This window comes from Dermacentor silvarum, chromosome 6 (assembly GCF_013339745.2).
Source record: "Dermacentor silvarum isolate Dsil-2018 chromosome 6, BIME_Dsil_1.4, whole genome shotgun sequence".
NCBI lineage: Eukaryota > Metazoa > Arthropoda > Arachnida > Ixodida > Ixodidae > Dermacentor > Dermacentor silvarum.
Window position 1 is genome coordinate 178,981,936 of NC_051159.1, and position 27,567 is coordinate 179,009,502.

At 45.6% G+C, this 27,567-nt stretch overlaps 1 protein-coding gene across 1 annotated transcript in view; it reads right to left on the bottom strand.

Moving 5' to 3' along the window:
• The window catches only part of LOC119457077 (uncharacterized), a 58,628-nt gene that overhangs the window by 20,824 nt on the left and 10,237 nt on the right, over window positions 1–27,567 (bottom strand). Inside the window, exons 6-11 of the mRNA XM_049669888.1 lie at window positions 18,959–19,035; window positions 18,721–18,800; window positions 13,515–13,667; window positions 12,588–12,720; window positions 2,533–2,679; window positions 664–705 (exon numbers count right to left, since the gene is read on the bottom strand). Coding sequence (XP_049525845.1) covers window positions 664–705; window positions 2,533–2,679; window positions 12,588–12,720; window positions 13,515–13,667; window positions 18,721–18,800; window positions 18,959–19,035 — 632 coding nt within the window. The remainder of the gene's footprint in view (window positions 1–663; window positions 706–2,532; window positions 2,680–12,587; window positions 12,721–13,514; window positions 13,668–18,720; window positions 18,801–18,958; window positions 19,036–27,567) is intronic.

A 27,567-nucleotide genomic window follows, 5' to 3' on the forward strand; every position in this document is an offset into this window, starting at 1 on the left:
CGTGCCACGGACGATCGCTGAATGAGACTCTTTTTAAGCCTCTGTTGGTTGGTGTACTGTCGTGTTTGCATTTGTAGTAGAAGTAGTAGTATATATCGATTTGCAGTCATTTCTGCACATGTTCTCTAGGCTTGCGCACCATGTTAAAATGAACGACGGCTCTGACGAAACGGGCGATAAACAGTTTCAGTCAACAAAGTTCCTGACTGATTGGAGATGCGCATTTCAATGGCTTTCCCGGATTCCGTCTCGCCCGCTTCGATCGCAGCGCAGAATACTTTTCGCGATGCAAAAATCACGGGAACTTTTCACTAGGAGAGAACAATAATTCTGCACACATTTCTGTAGCCAGTTATAGAATAGAAAACGAAACAAGCCATGCGCGGCTTTTTTTATTTTTTTTTGTCTTCGAAGTACACGAGGGAACGTACACCTGGATTTATAAAATTAACTTGTTAGAAGTACCGAAATCTTATTTTTTGTTCCTTTTCTAACTTCCCTAGTTCACAAGGCTCTTTATTTATGCACAAATTCGTGCACATCCAGCCGCTGTCCGCGCGTCTATTGTTCCTTTGTGAATTTAATATGGGCCTGAAAATAGCGCGCGTTAGGCTGAAAGAGGACAGACCATTTTTTGTTTGCCTGCAAGAAAAGTACACTTACCAAAAAGTTATCGAATTCCTTCGACGCCGTGCTGAGCATAAGCTGCAAGGAACACGTAGGTTATTACATTGCCAGTTGATCAGTCAGAGTAAGAACCTTTGTACAAAAACATTTTTTTATTGTTTTCGATTTAACCCCTTCAGTCACGAATTATGATCGACTGTCGATAAATTTATGAAATTTACATAATTTTAGGCCAACGTGCTGCAGACTCCACTAAGAGCAAGTCGGGGTGGTACAATGACTCTTTCTGCATTTTACGATGAGTCACCATAATTAAAGAGTTATTAGGTATCTGGCTATCGTGCACTCAGTAATGATACGTTTCTTCATAAAAAAAGAATTGAATGACTAGTGCGAATTACTTGAAAAGTTTAATTGTTGGTTGCGAGCATTATAAGAAAGAAAGAAATTGTTTCGCAATTGCTACAGAAACGTGCCATGTCACATCTCCCGTCAAACACTGTAGTAGTGCCTTCTCCAAAGCGATCTTCGGTAGCAATAGATTTCCTTCAGAAGTAATATGAAGGTACTTGAGGTAAGCAGAACGTTCAATTTACCCTAAGCTTAATTTCTGTGGCCTATTCCTTGCCACAACTGCACAGAAATGGCAAAAATAAGACGCGCCCACAAATGCGTACACCCTGACTGAAGGGGTTAAAACAAGTTTGAAATTCCTTCGGATAATTCCAGCAACTGTCATCGTGGACACATGTACGGGCAGCAGCCGGTAATGACAACCTAATGAATGAACGCATCCAGGAAAGACTGTGAATCAGTGTTTTTCAACTATATATGTTGAGGAAGAAACTACGGGTTTTCAATAGACTGATAAGTCAAGTTGAACTCTGAAAAAAAAAATGTACAAATGCCTTTAAACTGCCGACATTCTTTGGGAGTTATATGAGCATTTATAAGCCGTCGGACTCGCCGACGGCTTTTTAATTGTGTGTAATCAAAATCTCGAACCCCTGCTCAATTCCACAAATGCGCGGGCACCCAGCCATCACGGGTATCTGTAAATTGTGCAGTGCCAATTGTAATGAAGTTAACTACACAAAGAAAATTAAATTCGAGTAACTTCGATTTAGCGCCCTTTTCGATTTAACACACGCACGCACGCACACGCACATGCACAAGCACACACTGTACTCCGTTATGCTTGCACTTAAGTAAATCAGAAGTTGCTCTTGACAGTCATTCACTATTCACTAAGAAATTCACTATTCTAGGTGCATCCAAGTATGAAATAAAAAACTAAAGGCAAAGAAGTGCATTTATTGCACATGGATGATTGAAATAATTGGCTTATGCAGATTTATTTAGAATGTTCAGTAATTACGTCCTATATTTAGGCTGACGTTTCTTCTAACCTGATCAATAAACGTTGCGCCCTCATGTTGAAACAACATGTGAAAGTATTCGGGGCATTGCCAGTTGCATCAAGTGTGAACATCACTTTATCTTGTAGCTCCTAGGCCTTGCCCTCAGCATCATTAATCATTATCACTTATGAGCCTGCAAATGCCCCCAATAAGGACCTGCTGAGTTATGCTTCCAGGATGCCAGCCCTGAAAGTTTTCACATCAATTGTCGAACAGTGGCGCATTTCATGTCCACATAACACCATCTGATTTTGCCGGGGACGAAGGTCCCTCCGGGCCTATCGCCGAGGCGAGCATCGATCGGTGACAACATTATAAGTTCAGCTAAACCAAATGAAATATATGCTTGCATAAGCGGATTAATTTTTGGTGGTCTCTATAGAAAAGCAACCAAGGACCTACCACGCTGTATGAAACGAAATTTAAACTATGCAATCTGCATTTGTTAGAAACGTCGTATGAACAAGACTTGCCCGCATTATACCTGGTGCGCGAGGTTATCGTGTTGCAGGTTGTCCATTATGCTCTTGGCGTATTTGTCAATGGCGTTTAGCGTGGAGTTCTTGACGTATTCTTGCAAACGTTGCATCCCCGCTGTCCCGAACAGTTGCGTGCGGAAACGTTGAGCGTTCTGAAAAAGAGAGAGAGAGCAAGAGAAACAAGATAATATTGGAATCCTGAAAGTCATTAGCTGTAAGAGACGAGCAAGTAAGCAATGTAGAGGCTCAGCGGGTGCTGCCGAGAAGCGTTAAGGTCAAAGCTAGCAGATAAAGCGATGGAAACTAATTTTGATTCCCAAAACGATTACATAGCTTAAGCACAAGAAAACCAATGCGCCATTTTGCTGCGCTGTGTTACATAACTCAAAATTCTTATTTTGGCGCTGAAAACTTGAGATAAAGCGCATTGCAGTGTTCTCGATATGCTGGGACCGAGTGTTCAGTTGTGGATAGTTCAGCATACCAATTACTGAGTAATCAATTGTTATGCAAATTAAGTTCCTACTCGGGTAACTTTTCAACGTTTGTTGTTACGAATCATACTCTCTGCGCTCAGAAATAAAGGTGAACAAGTTGTTCCAATTTTCCTTGACGTGGAACAATGTTCTGGCTTTGTTAGGTCAACATCCTAAAAGAATGATGGTAGCAGCTATCGAACGAGCAAGAATAACCCTCATGGCCTCCACACAGCTTTGTCTGAGTGATTTGGTCTTGTCTACAAGCTCGTATATTAATGCAGGGACTGTTTTCGCAATGTGAAAGAGGATACCTGTATAAGCTACCTGCTTACCAACCGAAATGATTAAACTGTTCTTGCATATTTATTTATTTATTTATTTATTTATTTATTTATTTATTTATTTATTTATTTATTTATTTATTTATTTACAAACAAACTTTGACATTACAGGTTGCACAACGGGTTAAGGAGGAGGCCGCAGTGAAGGCCGACGGGTTAATCTTGAACACCCTTGAGCGAACTTTCTCGACGAACTTCACGCGTCAAGTAACGACGCGGCGACACGACGCAGGATGTTTGCTGTGTTGCAATACATGCGGCGAACGCCGCCGCGCGTTGGCCGCCGTGTTGGCGGCGGTCCCGGCCGCCCACTTCGAACTGAATTTGGCGTTGTCCTTGTAGAATTCACTTAGTTGGAAGCAAATGACTGCGTAAACGGCTTTCGCTTAGTCTCAGGCCGCTTCGATGACAGAGTATTATGGATAACCTTGAGTAGTTTTCGAGATCGCTTCTCGTTTCGAACGCGTCTAAGCCTAGCGAAAGAAATATCCGATGCCAACGCCATCTATCGGGGAAGTCGGGAGATAGGCATGACGACAGCATGTGGCCTCTGAGATCAGAAGATTTCTGTTGAAGGTTGTTGTAGAGAGCTTGCACTGCTTGTCTGTTTCCTCGCAGATCAGCGGATATGGGATGTACAAATACAACGCGATTCCTGAGAGATCATACTAGGAACTACTCAATCGGTGCAGAGACATGCAGACACGGCAACACCAACGCGATTGCAGACGACGCGAAAAGGCGCGCGCGCGCGAAACACCAGCATGCATTGCGACCGGAACTAGTGCCTCCTGATTGGCTGTCGTCCACCGCTGCGCGCTAGACGCTTCCGGCGGCGGCGTTCGCCCGACGAAAATGTTTGGACAGGCAGATCGGCTGCGGACGGCAAATTTCTTGACGCCGGCCGTCGGACGTTCGCCGCCCGACGAAGTTCTTCGCTCGGACGCCGGTTATTCGCTCCATGTATTCCGGCCTTAACGCGCACCGACAGTGAACGCTTCGGTGGTCTCAGCACTACGACGCCTCGATGCCAGCATTCGAAGGGACGCTGGCATCAAGAAGCACTACCAACGCCACCTAGGTGGCGTTCACCGTACTCAGCACAGCGGAGCGTGGCCTCCGCAATTAGCTCTGAAAATGTTTCTGAAGTTGATCGCGGAGGCTGCAATTACGACGCGCTGTACGCGCTGATTTGACTCGCTGACGATTCAGTTACGTGCTTTGTCTTTTTTACATGCAGTCCTCTAAAAGCGCTTTTGCATTAGACTGCTATTGGAATGCTGCCGCCTTATCTGGTAACGGAACACTTGGCCTTGTGCAGGAAGTTCTATTAATAGCATCACATAACAGCATTTAGGCCTATCTAGTGGGTTATTCTACTACAGCGCACAAAGTCGCGGTATCGAACCACGGCAGGATATCGGCTACGTTAAAATGTAGGTGGTGTGTGAAAATGCTCGTCTGGATTAAATAGGGCATGCAGTTCTAATTAGTTCGAATGTATTGAGACGTTAAGTTTACAAAACGTGCTTAAAAACTAATCAAAATTATGAAAGTCGCCTTCTTTAAGTCGCTTTCGCCTAGCCTGCCGGGATGAAAGCCATACAGCTTGCCAATTTTCGTCCACTTTTTTTTTTCTAAGATTGTTAGCGCAAATCGATGCTGAATTATTCCTTCCGTCTTCAGTACTGTAATAAAGATGTCTCTGTTGGTGCTCACAAGTTGTTCCAGCGGTGAAAGTGATAGGTTCGAAATACTTGCGTAGGCCGTTCTCTCGTTACATTTCCTGAAATTATAAGAGCTTATTTGGACACTACATTACTGAACAAAATTCACCAAATGACCAAATACCAGACACGTTCCGCATTATGCATGGATAAGCTTTTCGACCAGTCCTGTCGAAACGGAACTAACTAGGCTGCTTCCTAGTTCACGTTCCTCGCCGTTCGCGACTTTTTGCGTTCCGGATACCCGTAAACAGGCGTGAACCAGGGCAGTTCAGATATAGTCTACATGTGCGTAGCTGACAGTGCGTGAAAGCGTAAGCTTCGGATTTTCGCTGTCTCTATTCAAATGTGTGATGCAGAGAAATGCTCTTTATTTCTCTGCGTAGGTGGCCGCTGAGCAGTCTGAATTAAAGTTATTCAACGTTAAACAAAAATCAAACTTCGTTGACGCTTGGAGCACATTTTTTTACTAGGGTCTTGATCTGCAGCAAGAATTTATCGAAATTTGCGCCTAAAAGTGAAGACGCTTGCAAGTTGCAAGACGTACAAGTGAAAAGCCATTGACTAAAGACAAATTGGAAATAAGACGAGCAATTATAGGGGCCAATAGCATTCCTAAGCTAAATAGTTTGCGCGTCAGTGCTTTTTCAATCAAGCTTTCGTCACGTGATTTTTGAACGGCGATGGGAGGTGTCGGCTTGTAAATCGTCGCAAGAAAAGGTTTCTAGCAGAAAACAATGACACGGTCAGCAGGAAAGAAGACACACGACACACTGATGGACTAGCAACTGAACGTTTAATATCTATTTTGACACTTAATATGGGACAAGAAAGTGCAGCTTTTTCTTGTCATGCCGAGAAACCGTTTCTTAGAATGACAAACTGGTTGATTCTGCGCAAGTAGCCTTCTTTTCTTGTTAGCAGAATGTCGCTTTTCATCAACGACATCGTCATAGCACCGTAAAATTTACCGTCAAGGTTCCAGAAAAAAATAAAGACTAACTGTCGCGCAAACTTTGAGAAGAATCCACGGCCATAGACAGGAGCGGCCAAACATGCACCAATGATATATAAATTCTACGAACAGAAAAAAAAAAGACCGTCGCTTAAGTATCCTTATGCGACTTGAACGCGAAAGCTTTATGACTTCTCTAATTGGTTACGTCTATGATACGTGACGTCATACATTGTCACACAACTATACCTTAATCCAACTTGCGCTAATTTGTACCAATCTTAATCAACATTTCATTCACCTTGCTCTAATTTGTACCAATCTTAATCCACCTTGATCCACCTTGCTCTAATTTGTACCAACCTCAATCCACCTTAATCCACGCTCATGATGATCTTTGGTAGCCCTCGTTGAGGACAACGCTGGCTTTTCTGCCTCATGAGTCATGTCAGGTGTTTCAGCGAGCACATTCAAAATGTGACAGATAGCACAATTCTAGTTCATGAGTCGTGAAGCTGTTCTATATAAATTTATTTTTAACCTTTAGCGGCCCACGCTCCTTCCGCCCGTGAAGCAATCCGTTGCCGCTTGTTTTGTGTCGTGTCACGCTGGGCTAGCGTTTAAACATGTCATGCAGCGCTCTTCCTCTCATGCTGGTTGAGCCGCACTTCAAGAGCAAGAAACAAAAGGCATTACAGACTACTCCAAGCAATAAAAATATTTGAATTCGTTCATTTTGCTGCCGTTAGTTATTCGGCCTTTCAGATAATTCGACCAAATCTTGCGGTTCCGCAAGGGTCGAATTAACGAGAGTCGGCTGTACAATGTTTCACGACACAGCATGAGGTGCGCGTATGCTGCGTTGCATGCAGTACACATGGCGACGAAGGTTATTAGCCACTATAGTAACGTATAGCCGATATCTGTAATATGCGATTAGAGTCAACGGTGATTGCTGACCGAACACCACTCAGCCGAAGCCACTATATTCTAGTAAGTAGCCCCCATGTGTTCTTATCTAATGCACAATAAGTCGCAGTTTCGCCCGAAAAACAAAGCATCGATTGTGATAGCAAATTAGTAGGCAGCTATACGAAGTAAGTATAATAGGTTTATCGGCCATATAAAGTTGTAAATATTCGCTTCCTAACTAAATAAACAAGCACAGTGTCACGCGCGCACAGGTAAACATGAACACCTTTCGCTCGATGACCGCGGGAGCTCGTCAAAACGCTGGAGTGATAATGCGCACCAGCAGCAGCGAGAAAATTGACCTTCGCGCTGGCTCTCACTTTACCGCGAACTAAACGTCGAAAGCGCAGCGCATACGACGCTACCGCCACTCAGCGAATGCCTTTTGGCCCATCGCCGATCGCTTTGAAGATGAGGCCGCCGCGAGCGCACACTTCAGCCGCGTCGCAGGTCGCTTTCAAGATAGCTCGTGAGCAGCAGCCGCAGCAGAACGCACCCTCCCTCCCTCCTGTCTCCATCGCCTCCTCCCCGTTCCTCGCGCGTGAACGAAGGGCGTGCGCTTCCGGCCGCCGTCCTCTGTCGCGTGAGCGAGATTAAGCTGCGGTTGCCAGCTCACCCTCGCACGCCTTCACTCGCACACACAACGCACGGCGCGCGGCGACAATTTGTATTATAGTTGGACTTTATAGGGAACATCACGGCGACGGCGACGGCAAAAATACGCTTGGAGTGTCCATATAATTGCTATCGCAATAATAAACTTGTAAATCTCCGTAAGTCATTCAGACGTCGGATTAACTTGACAATCCAGCTTGTCCTCACCAGCTGTATAGAGGAGACATCGGTGGGCTGTGCGGACACCTAATGCTGTACGGCTGATAAGGCAGGAAGTGTTCGCGCGAAATCGGAAGCATACATCAGGTGCACGCGTGCTGCAAGCTCAAGGGTATAAACGACGACTTGACCTATTCGTTCGCCCACTTACCCAAGTATGTTGCTTGGGGTGAAGTGCCGAAACATTTTCCCCTTCGGAATATTGAATAAGTGTTGTGCAGCCTGAAAATAAGAGATTACGGTTTACTCACAGTAAAGCAGACTTCGTCAAATGTCCGGAAGTCACTTTAGACCCCTTTCGCGGAGCAATCAGCACTACAGGAACGAGATGGCGCTTTCGGCGGCGCACCGCACGGAATATTGATAACCTCCAAGGAAATTATTTCAACCCCAGAACGTTTGCAAGAGTGAGTACTACTCATTACACAGTGACGAAGAGAGTTGCGGCGTTTCCTGGCTTAATAGTTTATCGCACGCTATCTATACGCATCTACGCCAAATCACACGCAATCGCACGCCCACTCTATCGCCAACGTATCAAGAATAAGTGAATTGGGGCACACTTGAACCAATGCGCCGAAGCATCGTGATGGCAACTACACCGACAGCGAACGAATGTTCGAAGCTGAACCGTTAATTTCGTGATGGTCGACATAGTAAGCGAGCGGCTAGCGATAATGAGTCTTTCCTACAAGCTATTACTAAGTCAAGAACATGTACGTAGCAAGAACGAATCTGTCGCAACTAAGCACACCCACGAGCGCTGCGCCCGTGAGTGATGATGTACATATACATGTTGTACATGTATATGTGAGTGTACATATGTGTATGTATATATATGTATATATATGTATATATATATGTGTGTATATGTATGTGTATATATATGTGTATATATATTGCTTTTGCATTCTTATGCTATATGCGATTGAGTTTGTGTCAAACCATAATATGCAAGATAACAGATTGTGATTGTATACTGCGAGTCAATTCACACAACTGTATTATAACTATAGTTTCTATACAATAACATGAAAGTATCTGCATATACTTGTGCTTAGAATACTCGTATATCAACATTTTATACGTGATTATATTGGTACACCAGCCGCTACCGTGCCTGTCTGGGAGACCGGAGCTCTGTCAAGCCGAAGAAATTTCGGCTTTTTTTCCGGATCTCCCTTTTCACCTTGTGTATCTCGTGGTGAAATAAACAAGTTGATGATGATGATGATGATGATGATGATGATGATGATGAAAACAATCAACCTTGTAGTGACCGCACCGAGGAACTTTACTGAATCAGAGACATGACAAGCCGCTGCTTCAAAATGTTTGCCAGATAAAGAACGAAGAGCAAAACACACTGATACTGATTTAATTCATAAGCGGACAGCTTGGAATACATTTCTAGCGCTGCTTTTAGTACAAGCACCGTATACCGTATACGCTGCTCGCGCAATTCGGACAAGGCGTAATGAGCTCCGAAAGCGCTTACATGTCCTCTAAAGATGTGCCCAAAGCTTCGTGTCGTTTAGCCAGTCACAGTCTACGATATCCGCCGAAACAGTGGTTTGCTGAGATGCACCGGGCCTCATGCATATCCATTGTAAACACGGAGGCAACGGTGGCGCAGCTGAGGCAAGCAATGGACGCGTCACCACGTGATCAAACATGGCGGCGCCCACGAGATCGCCGCGCACTGAGGTTGTTGAGCGACATTATATATGCTACAAAAGAACTGCTTATTGGCCTAGTTGAAAAAAAAAATAGATTCTGGAATGTCACGTGCCAAGATAACGATCTGATTATGAGGCATGCCATAGTGAGCGATTCTGAATTAATTTTGACCACCTGGGGTTCTTCAACGTGTACCTAAATCTAATTACACGAGCCAATTATTGCATTCCGCACCCACCAGAACGCGACCTCCACGGCCGGGATTGAACCCACGACCTAGGGGCTCCGGACGTGTGTTAATGGGTTAGCATTCTAAATGTACTTCACGCACTTTCCGGGGACTATGGGCGTCTTGCGCTGGAGTTTGATGTATAGTAGCGGCGCCTGGTGGCGGCGAAAAACGTTATCTGGGTAGTACCAGCTTGGGTAGTACTGAGCCGTGGCTGTGGCGAGGCACGTTTCGAGCCCGAGTTTTGCGTAGATTCGCACTTTTTTCTGGCCTGTTTCGAGTGCGAAAAGGCTCGTCACTTCTCACAGACCACGGCGACCACGCTGCGAGCTGGCCGCAGCCTATAGTTTAACGAAAACGGACTCTACGTGTGCCGTGGGACGTAATGCTGGAAGCAGAAGACATCGGCGAAGCCGATCCGGAGAGAGCTAGCTCAGCCTCGGAAAAGCGTCACCGTCGTTACTGCTGCATCGTGGATTGCCAAGAACGAGAAGGCCTCAACCCCAACATCAGATTCTACCGTTTTCCTTCAAGGCCTCACGCTGCGGAGCGTCGGGCGCGCTGGATAACTTCACTACCCCACTACGAGCAACACAGGTTCGATGTGATCATCTTGACCTCAAGCCAATACGTTAACGCAGCGCACCAAGGCAGTGTTTATTACTGTACATCGATGTTCGAGCGCTGTCATTAAGAGCTACATCAAGCGAGCAGCGCACGAGATCGCGCTGCAGCGCGCACTTCGCACGTACGCACGTTACTGCCAGCTCATATGCATTGCATCAGTTATTTATCAGTTGCTAAAGGGACAGATGGTCGCTACTACAGCGCAGGCATAACTACTTGTCTAACGGCATGCAGTCAACAAAGATTGCAGGAGTCCCGCCGTCTCGCGGCATGCTGAAAGACCGCTGCCGTCGCGGCGCGTACCGTCGTGCGCTCGAGCTATTCTGTACACGTGATGTCTGCTTATCGCTGCTGTGACTTCATTTATAGGCAAGCATTTCCTCGCGTTTGTGCGCGTGCAAACCTTACCTGAAGTTCAACTTCACACACGACTCACTTCACTTGCGATTGACACCGCGCTAAAACTTCGCCGCTTATTTCTTGAACGGCGTACACGTATACGGCGTTGCATAATTTCTCGCCATTACGCAGCGTGCCACCCCTGAAAAAATCTTCGGCGCCCGATATTCGCTGCAAGCTGTGGTACAACACAACCGAAAGTGGCGGGTCCATATTGTAAACGTGCTTTCCGAAGCAGACGACCGAGCTTGGTAACGTTACAACTACCCAGCCCAAGGCAGAGGGCGCTCTTTAGCACCATTTTCGCAGCGCCCCCTGGGCAATGCAGGAGCCCCATGTATCTAGCTATGTTTGTTTCTTTGTATGTATATGTATGTTTCATCTATGTATGTTTTCTCGCCTACCTTGGTCACTGGGTAGCCCGTGGCCGAATGGGTAGCGCATCGAGCTGCTGTGCTGAGGTAACAGGGTTCGAAAGCAACCATCGAGCCAACTTGAGTCACTGAGTGCTGGCAATGTGCACGTATATACGTCAAGAGTGCCTCCAAGATATGACGCGCTCAGCCGCCGCAGCTTGAGTAGAAGAGGAGATGCACTAACCTGCACCCCCCCCCCCCCCCTCCTAGCGCGCGCACATCTTCACAATTATCGCACTTCGATTTTATTTTATGCGAAACGTCACAGCGACACCGACGCCGACGGCGGAAATTTGCTGCAAGTGTCCACAGAAATGCACTGCACTAAAAAGTTTCAAAGATAGCCACAGTAAATATGGTGGCTACACGTGACGCCTACATTAAGTTTCTCATAAATAAAATCCAGCGACATTCGACTTCAATGCTCGCTAAATCTACAAACAGATTTATCACTTGAAGCAACGTTGCTTGCTTTGTGGCGCCTTCGTTGCGTTGCGAAGGCACGGAAACCAGCCATCAAAAGCCGCCGCCATCCACGGCCGTGAAAACCTACTGCATATTTTGCAGCAGCAGAAATCGTCCTTCTTCCTTTATTTTTTGTTTGTTCAGATCTAGACATACCTGTTTGCGCATCCATGGTTGCACCACAAAATTTACACAACCTCCGTAGCAGTTTAGGATATCAAAGACATCTCCCACATCCGTCTATATAATCCTTGAGTCCGTCCTAGGTCACAAAACACAAGTGTTACGAACATTAGATGTACATCGTGAGTCAGCTCAAAGTGATAAGCTGATAACCTTGAGATCCTCTCGGTTCAAATACTGGTAGAGTATCAGTTCAGGTGCGCGATAAAGGCGACTCCTAAGCAGCTCAAGTACGCATTGCGAGTCCATCTGGAATTTGCACGCGCAGGGTAGTATCACGCGGGCGTGCAGCGGACTTCACCTGTTCGAGCTGGTGATGTACAAAGAAGTTAAAAAAAAAAGCGAATAGCTTTTATTGACTCTTTAGGCCGTTTTGGTGGCTGTACGGTGCTCGAACTCGGAAAAAAAAAAAATCCCTCTCTCTCTCTCTGTCGCTCGCTCCCTCGCGCTCTCGCTCGTTCGTTCACCCCTCGCTTGCTCGTTCGTTAGAGGTATTCATTCGCTTACATTGACAACCATCGTCGATAGTTTTAGCAGAACTTTTCAATAAACCACATTCCAGAGGGGAGATGGCTACCTGAAAGTGAAACCAGACTGACGCCATCTTACTGCGGGCAGGGAAAAAAAAAAGGAAAACCTTAGGGTGCAGTGGAAAATAGAAGTGCTTTCTTCTCGCTCCCCGCGGGCTTAATTTGCCGCTGGAAAACCTTCACTGCCCTCAGCAGCTGTACTGACGTCAAAAGCAAGACTGACCCCGTCCATGCTGGATCCGTCTCGTTCGTCGTATGGCTGGCAGACGTAGGCCTCGAGCAGAGCAGCCAAGGGGAAGCAGAAGGCCAGCAGCACCGGGATGAAGGCACACGTGGCCCACATGAGACCCGCGTTGCTGTAGAAAATTCCAAAAATTCCAGGAGCCTCGTTTGGTTACTCGGAGACCGTCTCTCGTTGCATGCTAAAGTAAATGCAAGCATGTAATACTTATGAACTAATAATCATTCCATGCTTAATAATAATAATAAGCAAACCATTACCATATGTTAATATTTACCTCTCCTACGTGACGTGTGATAAAGGCCTGGATGATATTAGACTGACAATAATTTCTTGTAGATTCCCGCTGTATTTTATTCGGCTGTGGGTTCTTAAGTTAAATTACATTGATTTCGCGATGATCCCGCTGACTTTGCTTATAATGTAAACTCTTCATCTGAAACAGCTCACAAGGGCTAAAAATGAGCATTGAATACTTATGTATTCCCCTATAAACAAACAATGAAGGCAGTTGTGGGTCGATGCATCTAGAAAATCACAGCTAGCGGAGGAGAAAATCCCCTGCATTTTATTACATACCAAAATGTAATAAAATAAACAACGGGGACACGGAAGTGCATTATGAAAGCATTCGTAATCTTTCTCATGTAACACAGCTCATTATAGTTAGTAAAGCGCATGTTTTATAAGTTACTTTCAATTTTTATGTCTTTCTTACATGATTCGTTGGTGCTTCGGCCTGTTCCGAATTCTGAAATAATAACTTACACTATTTTTACACTTTAGTTGCACTGAAGTTTTGTATTAGTTCTATCAATTAATAAAATATCGGTACTGCTTAGGGCCCAGCTGGTTGACTGAATCACTGGCCTGTGGCATTCTGCCACAATTTACAGCGGCTTCACTCACGAGATGAGCACGATGCCTCCCATGTTGCATGCGGTGTTCCGCTGCGTGGGCCTCATGTAGGAGCGGTAGTTGGATACGCCCAGGATGAAGCCGAAGATAAGGCCCGCCACTATGATGGCTACCGACACCACAGACACCATCAGGAAAGCCGCCCTGCAAGAGAACAGAGGTGCTGCGTTATGACGTCCTGCAAAGCCACGACGCTAAAGAAGCCGCGCACACCGAGACGCTACGCGAAGGAAAATGTACCAAAGGTGCGGAAATAGGCGGACTTGACCCCTTTGGAGATATCACGTTCCTCTGACCAAAAATATGGGCCGATCCCGAAGGCTGTGTAGCCAAACACAGCGTCTCAAAGCGCTACCAGAGAAGAAGCAAGGAACTGGCACGTGACGCGCGTGGCAGACGTTTCAAAGAACGACTTTGGTTCGAGTGAAACATGCGTGCGACCGTGGCCTAGAACGGTCAGAGCACGCGGGCTGTTGTACTGGAAGATCGATGTTCGATCCCAGCATCAGTCGTGCATTTCTTTTAGCGTCACATGATGACTTTACCCACTTTGAAGGTATCTAACACAGGAAACTCGAGGTGCGTTGAGCGTACGCGAGCGCGTCACAGGGTGTACAAAATTTTAAGAGATGCGAGGCATAAAAACGTTACTTTGATAAATAAGTGTGTCCAAGGTTAACTGCCAGCGACGCACGCTCACGTCGCTGTCGAGACGTCACAATCATCACATTTTATAAGTATGCTATCGCATATTTAGATAGCGGTGCTAAGTTCTGGCTATAGTTTTTCGGAAGCACCTACCTGGATTCAGCGGAACAGAAAGGTCGTCTTGCTGGGCCATTCGCTGAACCAGTTGTGATAGGGTTCGTTCCATTTAAAAGAGGAAGCTAAAGTCTGCTAGCACGGGTTCTTATTATTTAGACCTTTTCTTTCCACAAAGATTGATGAAAGTCAGACAATTTCAAAACTTGAAGCATCTAGTTTTCAACTTTGTTATTCCACAATTATAACAGACGCCACAATAGCGAGCATTGAGTGAGTTATAGCGCCTAAAGAGGACAAAATTGATTTACTATTTACGTCTGAAGTACATCGTTAGTTTGGGAAAAGTTTTTCCATAAAAATACACATAGACAGTGTAGGCTAACGTATCCCATTTGCCCGCTTCAGGCTCTTTACAGGCGCGATTTGATGAACTACGACATCTGCTTTATTTGAGTATAGTTATAGGGAGTTGTAAACTCCTGCTTCCATTATTTTCCTTGAAGTTGAGCAATTCTAGGCATTTTCACAAAAGTCGACAAATCAGAATTATAATACTTAGCAGTATGTAAAATTTAGCTTACTTTCTGAAGTGCAACAAATTTAATTCAAATCGATTCAGAGGTTGCAACGACAGAAACTAACGCGTCTCACGTGCACTTAAAAACGCAATTTGGAGTTAATCAAGAGCTCAAGCTTGCTCTCGAAAAAATGTCACAGTTTTGCCCTAAGGGCGAAGCAATGAATGCGATAGCAACACAGCAATGTCACACGAAGTAAGGTGAGCGGCTTTGGTAGCAATATGAATTGTAGTAAACATGAGCTGATTAAGTAAGCAGGTGTGCTGCGGCGTAAGTAGACCGACATGAAGAGAGACTCGATGACCACGAGAAGGCGCGTGTGAAACGGTGGTGTTGATGAGAAGCGCTTCCCGTGGGCAGCGCGCGTGCGAAGGGACACACCTGTAGCGCTGCACTGCCGATCCGGGCAGCATTGCATGTGTAGCGTGCGTTGGAAAATGTGGCCCGACTATTACTAACTGAATGAACAAGCGTGGTGTGAGCGCGCACAAACAAACATGAATAGATCACACTGAATGACTGCAGACAACGACCGTCAAAACTCTGGCAGCAAGCGGATACACCGCAGCGGCGAAGGTACGTGCGGTCTATCGCTTCAACGGAAACTGAGCGGCGAATGCACGCGGCGCATAAAGGTCAGAGCCGTGTGGAGATAAGAGACGGTGCGAGCGAGCGACGAGCGCGGTTGTTGGCAGAGTGGAAGTGCGCCCCCCCCCCCCCCCCCCCCCGCTCCCTCCGGCGCTGGCTTCCCGCTTCCTTGCTTGCGCGTGGGAGATTGAGTGCGTTCGCTCTCCGTGATAGCGCGCGTCCCCGCACGCTTCCGCTCGGGCATACGGTACGCGGCGAAGATTTTATCTATAGGGAACCTCACGGCGACGGCGACGACGACGGCGACGCCGACGGCAGAAATCCGGTTTAAGTGTCCATATAATTGCTATCGCAATAAAATTAAGTGCCCTTTTGCGCGTCTTTCTTTATTGACTGTCCTGCTGCGCGTTGTACAACGGTCGACCACGCTCGTCAAAAGCGCGATTCGCTCCATGCACCCAAGAATGAGCATGACATGCGCGGGTAATAGCGCACAGGAAAGGAATCACGCAAGGCAAGGATTTCGTAACTGGAACTCGCGCCACGATTACGCCACTTTTGAAAAACCGTGAGTTGACCTTTGTCCAACGGCCGGCCGACCGGCAGTTGGACCGATGCTGGTGCAGACTGCAGGTACTACGTTTAGACGGGAAAACAGCACAATCATTACGCGTCCGTGCGGGTCACTAATCGTCCCCACTGTGAGTAGCGGGCCAAAGAACGTGATTAATGCCATTTCAGAAAGCGAGCGTATACGCGTTGTCCTCGTGCGCTGTTGCAAAGTATGAAATCTCCGCCGCGGATCCGGTATTCTAATAGGCGTGGTATGCAAATGCGCTTGTCTATTGAGATTTAGATGCTAGTTAAAAAGTAAACAGACTCGCGCGACCTTGAAGAATCGCAACCCAATTTCCAGTAAAGCTGTTTCTTTCGAACAATCGCAATAAGAATTTCACTTGCTTGTAATTAAACCACATCGTGCCTATCAGGTACAAAACAGGCCCATTCAATTGAAACCACGCCCGCATATAGCGCTTTCGAGCACTTGTGCGTCAAATTTTACAAGGGCAGTAATTCATCCACACGCATTTTACTTCGCAAAATATTGGCCCTATAATGTACCCCTCCCAGCACATATATCCGGTCCTTTCTCGCTAAATGTGATCTCCGTTGCGTTCACAGTTCTCCCAGGGTCGTGGAATAAAGTCTGTACGTGCTATGTTCCTAGAACACAGCTTTAACGTTCCGGCCACGGGACACTTTCGAACACGTTATAAGAATTTTTTTTTTGCAATAGATGTATTTTATCTCCCCACGCATTTAGCTTCGCGTACTTTCCATAGCGCTCCCCCCCACGCTCGCTAAATTTAATCTCCATGAAATTTGTAATTATGCCAGGGCAGCGAGCTAAACATTGCGCCACTCGTAAAACACACTCATAGTGCTCCGGACTACCTGCACACGAAACTTATTGCAAAGGCCGCAATTAACCCACACACTTTGAAATTTGCCTACACATTACCAATACGGTCTCTCTTATTTTCGCCAAATTCAGGGTGTCTTGTTCAGTTCACCGAAGACACTGGGGAAACCAACTACCAACCGCATATTTGACACAAGGAAATAGAGAGACGATGGTTCACTAATTACATACACGCTTCTTATTAGAACAGGAACGTGAACGTTTCACCACACATTACACCTAACATGCCCCCAAATTAGAAGCGAATTTGAACTTGGTGTCTTGTACAGTTGTTTTAGGACACTGGGAAACATTGCGGATAACGTATGACACTCTGGAACGCTTGAATAAGTAATTTTCTACAAAAGCTGTAATTAACCTACATAAATTAAACATCTATCGTTTGTCACTCACAACACGCTTCCTACTTGAGCAAAATATGGACAGCGTGCCTCGCATAGTTCGAGAAGACCAAGAGGAAAAAGAAAGAAAAAAGAAACAGCACGCCTCGAATAACGCATGAAAAGTCGTACAAGACGAGTATTCAGTAATTATTGTCAAAGCCCACAATTAACCTACCCCCTTCAAACTTTCGGTGCCCGTAATAGAGTAGCCACTACTTCCTCAAAATCTCTGCAGGTTCTGCTGTTCCCAGGAAAACGGAGAACGTCTGTATGCGTTTCATATACAGGGTGTTTCAGCGAACACTTTCAAAAATTCTTAAAGGTTGCCTGTGGCAGAAAGCACAATTATAGTTCATGAGCTGGTCTACACGAAGAAGCAGACATTACTTGCACAAGATATTGAAATGCATAATCGAATAATTAATAGAAATTCACTAATTCAGTTTTTAACTAATTACCTGATGGCCCAAATTGCAATATACAAATTGTAGCCATGGAGTTCGCAAGGCGGATCCACTTGGAACAAATTCTCGGGATGACACCAGTTTCGAGATATTCATTCCCGAACTTTGCGGAGAAATGCATTGGCGTTCCAGTTAGGTTCTTAACAAAACGTCGCTTCATGCATTGAAGCACAAAATTAACTGGAACGCCAATGCATTTCTCTGCAAAGTTCGGGAATTAATATCTCGAAACTGGTGCCATCCTGAGAATTAATTATAAGTGGATCCGCCTTGCGAACTCTACGACTATAATTTGTAAATTGCAATATGGGCCATCAGGTAATTAGTTAAAAACTTAATTAGTGAATTTTTGCTAATTAGTCGATTTCTATTATGCATTTCAATTTTTTGTGCAAGTAATGTCCGCCTCTTTGAGTAGACCAGCTCATTAACTAGAATATGGCTATCTGCCACAGGCAACCTTAAATAAATTTTGAAAGTGTTCGCTGAAACACCCTGTATAACGCCTCTAACACGGCCCGCAAACGAGGGTGTAGCAATTTTCATTTAACCCCTCACTACCACACACACTTATAAAATTGCCTTCACATCACTACTAACGTCAAGCTATAAACTTCGTGAGTGATCGGGTATTTTTAGAAAGCCGTAAAATAGGCATATAACGTTTTTGAACACTTCTAGTCGCATTAACAGCTTCGATGTAAAAACATCAGGTGGCCGAAAACTTACTCGGAGCGCTCCACTACATGCAAACGAGTGGTCATTTATTTATTTAGCGTTTCATATAGTATTCATTGTGCTTTGGTTTTCATTTATTTAGAAGTGACGCTGATACTAACAGCAAAAGACGAGAACTTGGTTTCCATTATTTTTCGATCTGTGCAGATTTGCACCACATATGTGGGATTGATGCTCATAAAACGAAAAGACACGCACCTGTATATTCTCAGAGACTGCGGATTCACGATACTTTTGTCGTGGTTCAGCATGTGAACAGTACTGGCCAGGTGTAACGTCTGAAAAGAGGTGCGCGCGGCATTGAAAGAACAGCGCGTGCCTCCACACAGCTGCGGCAATGACATTGCGTTACCCAAACGAGACATCACGGGCGTTTACCGATGCATTAAGCCAATAGTTATCACTTCCGAGAATTACACGAACAACGGGAGCTGACCTCTTGGAAATCTAGCTCGTACTGGTCGTGAGACGTCTTGATGCGCTCGGCCGTCTCCATGAGGGTCCGCTGCACATCTGCGAAGAGAAAAATGGTGCCTATTATAACGTCACGTGCTCCCTTAATGAACCGCAAGGCAGACCGTCCATTGTGCCGCCTCCACGGAAAAAAAAAAAAATAGCGTAGCTTGCACTGGAGGCGCAATGCTAAAGAGACAGCGGAGCTGATGGGCACCTAGCTAGTCCTGGATTTTGGGATATATGTTAAGCACTACCAAGTCAACCCCAGCATTTTCCGGAATTTATTGATTATTGATCGATTATTCATTAGCTATTGATTGGCTATCGCAAGGTATTGGCCACGTAATTGTGCTATGCTCATCATCATCATCATCAGCCTATTTTATGTCCACTGCAGGACGAAGGCCTCTCCCTGCGATCTCCAATTACCCCTGTCTTGCGCTAGCGTATTCCAACTTGCGCCTGCAAATTTCGTAACTTCATCATCCCATCTGGTTTTCTGCCGACCTCTACTGCGCTTCCCTTCTCTTTGTATCCATTTTGTAACCCTAATGGTTCACCGGTTATCCATCCTACGCATTACATGGCCTGCCCAGCTCCATTTCTTCCGCTTAATCTCAACCAGAATATCGGCTATCCCTGTTTGTTCTCTGATCCACACCGCTCTCTTCCTGTCTCTTAACGTTAGTCCTAAGATTTTTCGTTCCATCGCTTTTTGTGCGGTCCTTAACTTGTTCTCGAGCTTCTTTGTTAACCTCCAAGTTTCTGCCCCATATGTTAGCACCGGTAGAATGCAATGATTGTACACTTTTCTTTTCAACGACAGTGATAAGCTCCCAGTTAGGATTTGGCAATGCCTGCCGTATGCACTCCAACCCAATTTTATTCTTCTGTAAATTTCTTTCTCGTGATCAGGGTCCCCTGTGAGTAATTGACCTAGATAAACGTACTCCTTTACAGACCCTAGAGGCTGACTGGCGATCCTGAATTCTTGTTCCCTTGCCAGGCTATTGAACATTATCTTTGTCTTCTGCATATTAATCTTCAACCCCACTCTTACACTTTCTCGGTTAAGGTCCTCAATCATTTGCTGTAATTCATCTCCATTGTTGCTGAATAGGACAATGTCATCAGCAAATCGGAGGTTGCTGAGATATTCACCGTTGATCCTCACTCCTAAGCTTTCCCAGTCTAAGAGCTTGAATACTTCTTCTAGGCATGCAGTGAATAGCACTGGAGAGATTGTGTCTCCTTGCCTGACCCCTTTCTTGATAGGGAACTTTCTACTTTTCTTGTGGAGAACCAAGGTAGCTGTGGAATCCTTGTAGATGTTTGCTAAGATATTCACGTATGCCTCTTGTACTCTTGATTACGCAATGCCTCTATGACTGATGGTATCTCTACTGAATCAAATGCCTTTTCATAATCTATGAAATCCATATAGAGAGGTTGATCGTATTCCGCAGATTTCTCGATTACCTGATTGATGACATGGATATGATCCATCGTAGAATATCCCTTCCTGAAGCCAGCCTGTTCTCTTGGTTGGCTGAAGTCAAGTGTTGCCCTGATTCTATTAGAAATTATCTTGGTGAATATTTTATACAGTACTGAAAGCAAGCTAATGGGTCTATAATTCTTCAATTCTTTAACGTCTTCCTTCTTATGGATTAGTATAATGTTGGCGTTCTTCCAGCTCTCTGGTACACTTGAAGTTGTGAGGCATTGCGTATAAAGGGTCGCAAGCTTTTCAATTGATATCTCCTCCATCCTTGATTAAATCGACTGTTATTCCATCTTATCCAGCAGCTTTTCCCCTGGACATGTCTTTCACGGCCCTTCTAACTTCATCGCTAGTTATAGAAGGAGCCTCTGTATCCGGTTCATCACTATTTCGAATGCAAGCAGTTTGGCTGTTTTGGGTACTGTACAGGTCAGTACAGAATTCTTCCGCTGCTTTTACTATGTCATCGAAATTGCTGATGATATTACCATGCTTATCTTTCAGTGCATACATCTTGCATTGTCCTATGCCAAGCTTTCTTCTTACTGATTCAATGCTGCGTCCATATTTTACGGCTTCCTCAATCTTCCCCACGTTATAATTTCGAATATCCCTTACTTTCTTCTTGTTGATCAGTTTTGACAGTTCAGCGAATTCTATCTGATCTCTTGAGTTGGACATTTTCATGTTTTGTCGTTTCTTTATTAGGTCCTTTGTTTCTTGGGAGAGCTTACCTACTGGTTGTCTTGGTGCCTTACCTCCCACTTCAATTGCTGCTTCTGAGATCAACCTAGTTACGGTTTCATTCATTACCTCTATGTTGTCTTTATCTTCCTGTTCTAAAGCTGCATATTTGTTTGCGAGCACCAGCCTGAATTGGTCTGCTTTTACCCTTACTGCCTCTAGGTTGGCCTGTTTCCTCTTGACTAATTTTACTCTTTCTCTCTTCAAATTGAGAGAAATCCTGGACCTCACTAACCTATGGTCACTGCACTTTACCTTACCTAACACTTCTACATCCTGCACTATATATATGCTGGGATCGGCAGAGAGTATGAAATCTATTTCATTCCTTGTTTCTCCATTAGGGTTTTTCCAGGTCCACTTCCTGTTGCTGCGCTTCCTGAAGAAGGTATTCATTATTCGGAGCTATGCTATGCTAAGTACTACTAAGTCATCCCCAGCATTTCCCGGAAATTTCCGGATCAGCTATTGATTGGCTATCGATTGGTTATCGATGAACATCTAGAGAGAGAGAAAAATAGAAGAGAGGAAAGGCAGGGAGGTTAACCAGACGGACGTCCGGTTTGCTAACCTGCACTGGGGAAAGGGGTATAGGGATGAAAAGAGAGAGAAAGGAAATAGAGCACAGGATGAACGTCTAAGCTTAAATAGTCCCAACCATGCTTAGCTAGACTTAGCCGGGCTCAGCTTCGCTAGTTCATGATGGTATGTGCCATTGCGCTTGGACCCTTTCTGCACTATCGCGAGGATCGGCCCACATTTTTGGATTCAGCAGACACATTACGCCCGGCTTAAACAGCTCCGCTATTGAAATGAGGAGCACGAAAAAACACTTGCTCTTACAGGCATAATATTAGATAACAGTACACAGATAACAGGATACATCATTCGAACTCATTACAGCCAATTAGATGCGTATACGCGGACCACACCTCACCACGGGGCGCACCTTGGTGTTTTTGATGAAGGCTGTAGGAAAGTTGTGACAGCTTTATTGGCATTAACTTACAACGCGACAGGCTTTTTATGCGTTAACGTGCAAGGCCATGATAAGCCAAGAGCAACACGCGTGAAGCACAGACGCGTGCGGACACCAGGCATCTTGTTTGAGATCTTTGGTGCAATGCAAATATCTAGGGTTGTACGAATAGCAATTTTTGAGACTGAGTGGAATACGAATTAAATGTCGATTGGTGAGGCCGTGTAGTGCGAACAAAAAACTGCGCCTGGCAATGACGCCACCGCGCGTTGCCTAGCAATCACCTCGCGGAGCGGCGTGTGCTTCGCCTCCTCTCCGTGCCGTGCACATGTTGCCTTGACATGGGACGTTAAGGAGAGGGAAGGAGAACATTGCTCGGGAGAGAGAAAGAAAATGAGAGCGAGAGAGTGAGAGAAATAAATTGTAGCAGCACCAACGAGGCAACGCGCAGAGCTGCTGCCGACGCCGTCCGCGCTTCCCCGCGTTCGCACCGAACGCGCGCGGTGTCAGTGACTGCAGGAGGCGCCTTTGGCGGCGGCTCGGCAGGTTTCGACCAACCACGCCCCGGCAAGTGTGGAGGCGCAGCTTGGCCGTGACGTCACCGGGGAGATAAAGCTCGGAGCCGCCGCGACGGCGGCAGAACTCTCGTTGACTCTGTGGCGAGTACATGTAGCCATAGAGTTTCTCACTACATTACCTAGAGGGAAAACTGGCGCTGCTGCGCTGTGGTATCCATGGGAATGCCGGTATATTGTGACTTCGGATTGGCATCGTTCTTGCAGAGCCAGAACGCCTTGAAGACGCGCCTGGCTAGCACCGTTCCGTCTGTCACAATGATTCATTTCCTACTAAAACAGCACGTAAAAAACTGCTTTAGCTTTATTATTACACAAAAACATGTTTTGTTTAATTTTGAGGACTTACTATTGGATGCACAAATCGCTCGCTTTGGAACAACTTGTCGCCTGTTCTTGCTTTTCTTCGCTTGATTCTGCATTGTAGGTGAGTAAACGTTATTGAGAGATGTAAATGGGCAAATGAAAGCCTTTTATGTAGATTTTACTTTAAGAACACATTATTTGTGTAGCCATATCCACGTTTTAGACGAAGCCTCGTTCAACACCAGCCAACACAAGCCTCGCAGACACATATCCCGTCATTCCCACGAGGGCACGGCGCCCTTTAAGAAACTCGCATAGACGGTGGCGCCAGTTTACCCTCTAGGTGTTATAGTGAGAAACTCTATGCATGTAGCCTTGACAAGGGACGACCAAAGAAGATCCGGACACCCGACGAAGAAGGCGCTCTTCTTTACGCGCGGCCAAGCGAGAATGTGCGCGTCGGCGGCGAGCCGATTCGGAATACCGTGCCCAGCAGCACTTAGCATATCCTAGCAAAACGTAGCCAAGGCTGGAAAAGCCTGGAAGAAGCTAGGTCGATCACCAGCTCCGCTGTTTGCTTCCAGCCTTGCACCACTAGTGCAAGCTGCCCACATTTTTTTTCGAATAGTTTGCGAGTAATCTACAACCTTCTCACCATTAATATCAAACCGTTTTCACATCCTGGTATTCCTAACATTAGAAAGTTTCGGTCATTACAGTCGACATTAGCAAGACCGTTTAATAAAACGTTCTATAACACACACACACACACACACACACACACACACACACACACACACACACACACACACACACACACACACACACACACACACACACACACACACACACACACACACACACACACACACACACACACACACACACACACACACACACACACACACACACACACACACACACACACACACACACACACACACACACACGCACACGCACACACACACACAGAAGGAGCATTCGGAACAACTAAGCTGATATTGTTCGCAAACTCGGGGATCTTCGAGCATAAGCGGGCATGCGTTATCATATGGAGATTATGAAGGTAACATTTGCGCAATAAATATCTGTGTATACCTTCGCGACCAAACTAGACACGCGTCGTCTGCGGCGATGGCAAAGAGAAAAAAAGAAGCACTTTTTCTCCAGTTCGATTGGTCATGGCAGATTTTTCATTTTATTTATTCATTCCTTAAAGGCTCGCAGAGGTGAGCTAAGGAAGGAGGCGGGGATCTTCGAGCATAAGCGGGCATGCGTTATCATATCGAGATTATGAAGGTAACATTTGCGCAATAAATATCTGTGTATACCTTCGCGACCAAACTAGACACGCGTCGTCTGCGGCGATGGCAAAGAGAAAAAAAGAAGCACTTTTTCTCCAGTTCGATTGGTCACAGGCAGATTTTTCATTTTATTTATTCATTCCTTAAGAGCTCGCAGAGGTGAGCTAAGGAAGGAGGCGGGGAGAGAGGGAAGGCGCAACAGACATTGTTCGATAACAATGTTCAACGAGTATGAATTTGAATACAGTTGTAATACATAAGACGTGATGTACCACCCAGCAACGTGTCCTTCTGTAGTTGTAATACAGTTGTAATACAATGGATGATGCCACTATTATATAAAGTGTATTGCAATCAAAAGTAATCTGACTGAATCCGACGAGAGGACATAGGTGCTACATTTAACAGAGTAAGACTTAGAGATTGACTCCAACCAAATAAGGAAATTTACTAGCCCGACGTTTCGGAACCAATTCGGCTCCTTCTTCAGGGGGCACACCGCCACCTCCGAAGAATACCCCCTGAAGAAGGAGCCGAATTGGTTCCGAAACGTCGGGCTAGTAAATTTCCTTATTTGGTTGGAGTCAATCTCTAAGTCTTAATCAATTTTCCCAACCAGACAGGTAATTCTGTCGAAATGTTTAGCTTCAAATTTAACAGGGTGTTTCACTTAACTTGGACCAAACTTAAAAATATGCAAATGATACGTAGCTTGACAGAACCAAGGTAATGTCATTTGCCATCGCTTGCAGATACTCAGATTATTTTTGCATTCCGCCTGATTATATAGTTATTCTTTAATAATTATTATAATTCGTCTTAATTAATTAATTAATTAACTTCTCAAATATTATAATTAGATTAAAAGTGTCAATGAGAAACTCCCGATACAACTTTCTGTTGCTCAATACATGCTACATAAAAGTGTTTTTCCGAGCATGAAAGATGCCCGCGAATACACGCGAAGTGCCTCGAGCGGCCAGTCACGCGGCAATTTTGCGTGTGTTCGCGGGTTTCTTTCAATCTCGGAAAAACACTTATCGGAATGCTGCTTCAACGTAATCTTTCATTGCGTACACTCGCGACGATGCAATGCATTCCAAAAGTATTCGAAAAATATTCGGTTTTTCGAATGTGAATATTCGATTCCAAGAGCGATTCGTATGGGACAGTATTTGATGCGTTATTCGAAAATTTCGAATATTCGCACGCCCCAACAAATATCCACGGCACGTGTGGAGCGGTGTACGACGTGTGGATGCAGACACACAACATCGACGGCGACCGAAAAAACCGCATGCAACCTCCACGGTTGCCGTTTGTGATGTCACAGCTTCGCCAAAATATGCCACGTGTTTTAGCGAAGATTAAAAAAAAATCTTATTCCAGTAAACTGACGTTAAAGTCAACATTAATGGGGCTTCAAGTCCATAGCTTAAATATTGTGAACGTCACCTGCAGTGAAAAGCTACAAAGACGTACTTTGAAAAGCCGTGCATGGTTACTTAACGCGTACCAAAATTTCAGCAAATAGTCCTTTACGCATTGCGTCGGCAACAGGCAGAATTCGAAGTCGTGCTCTGCAGGAGAGCGTATATAGTGTAGTTGCTAAACCACTGCGACCGAAGCGTGGTTGACCCTTCCTGACTTGAGCGGAAACAGCGCAAAATAACAGGACGTGCGAAAGGGACAGACAACAGCATGGTTGTCTGTCGCTTTCGCACGTCCCGTTTTTATTACGTTGTTTCTGCACAACAAACCGTGGTCGGTTTGTATACCAGATAAGGACCTGATTTAATCAACGAGTCGTCCGCTGCAGCGGATGTCATCGCGTTAACATTGCCATTTTGGCATTACATTGTTAGTTTCGAGGGCGAATTATGTACTCGCTGGAATAAAGCCAGCAAGTGCTTGAAACGTGCTCTCTCTTTAAAAAAAAAAAAAAAAAAAAAAAACAACGACAACAACTACAGTATACGAATCGACACGGAAAATGGACTCCAAAAATGGGAGGGGGGGGAGGGGGCAGGGCCCCCTCATTTTCCGACCATTTACGCTGAAATCAAATTTTTGGCATGAGCTATAGTTAAATGTTCAAACTGGTGGTTGTGTGGCCCAATGTTTTCCAGGAGCAGTGTTGCCAGGTTTGGCTATATATAGCCAAATTGGGCTACGGGAAAAAAATTTTTGGCGTCGACTTGGACGGGTTGGCTATGTGGCTATATTTGGGCTACTGAAAATCTGCGACTTGGCTGTATTTGGGCTATAAGTGGCGCCCTAATCCACGCTCCAGAGGTGACTCTGATCGGGTAGAAGCAAATCTCGAAGGCTGTGTTTCAGCTCGCTGAGCCGGCCACGTCGCTGTGCGTGTGTGCGCGCGCGAACTGACCCCCCCCCCCCCCCCCCCCTCCCCGCCGCCATTCCTTCCCTCTCTGCGCTGTTGTCTGAGCCGGCGGCTTTGATCTTTGATGCACTTAAACTTATCACCCAGCTTGACCGTTAGGCACCCGATCCCCGGGCATCGGGATGAACCTGGAAGTAGTGTTTTGTTTTACAGTACAGTGTACTAACAGTGTACTGTGCTTCTCTCCCTTCCTATTGCTCTCCCTTCCTATGCTCAGGAAGGAAGAGCAATAACATAGGGTCGGGGCCATCGGGCGATCGTGGCGCCGACATGAAAAAAGGGAAGCACGGGTAGATGACACGCTCCTGTGGGTTCATTGCCATGTCTCCGGATGAAGTATCGCGCCGGGCACAGCTTTCGACCTACTCCACGGTTCTGGCGCGAAGCTTTACTGCAATTTTCAATTTTCTGCTAGATGAATTTTTCTTCGTGCTTAGATTCGAGATTATTTCGATAGGTGGGACGTAGGATCGGATCCTCCTCAGGGACGAGAATCCAAACATGGAGGAGTGGGCCAAGTATGCGAGAAGTATGCGAGAATGGGAGAAAGACCCCGAGCCAAAGGGGTGTTCTGGTGCTTTTACTTCTAAATGGTTTGCCCGTAACGTCGTGGATGCAGAAACTCATTCAGCCAATATCGAAACATGTTTTCCACGATGACATCAGTGCACCACGTCACATGAACTTCAACCACCGTGTTAGCTATAGCTTGTGAGGTGTCGTGCTGCTGGCTCGATGACGCGGGTTTGATTCCCGGCCACGGCGGCCGCATT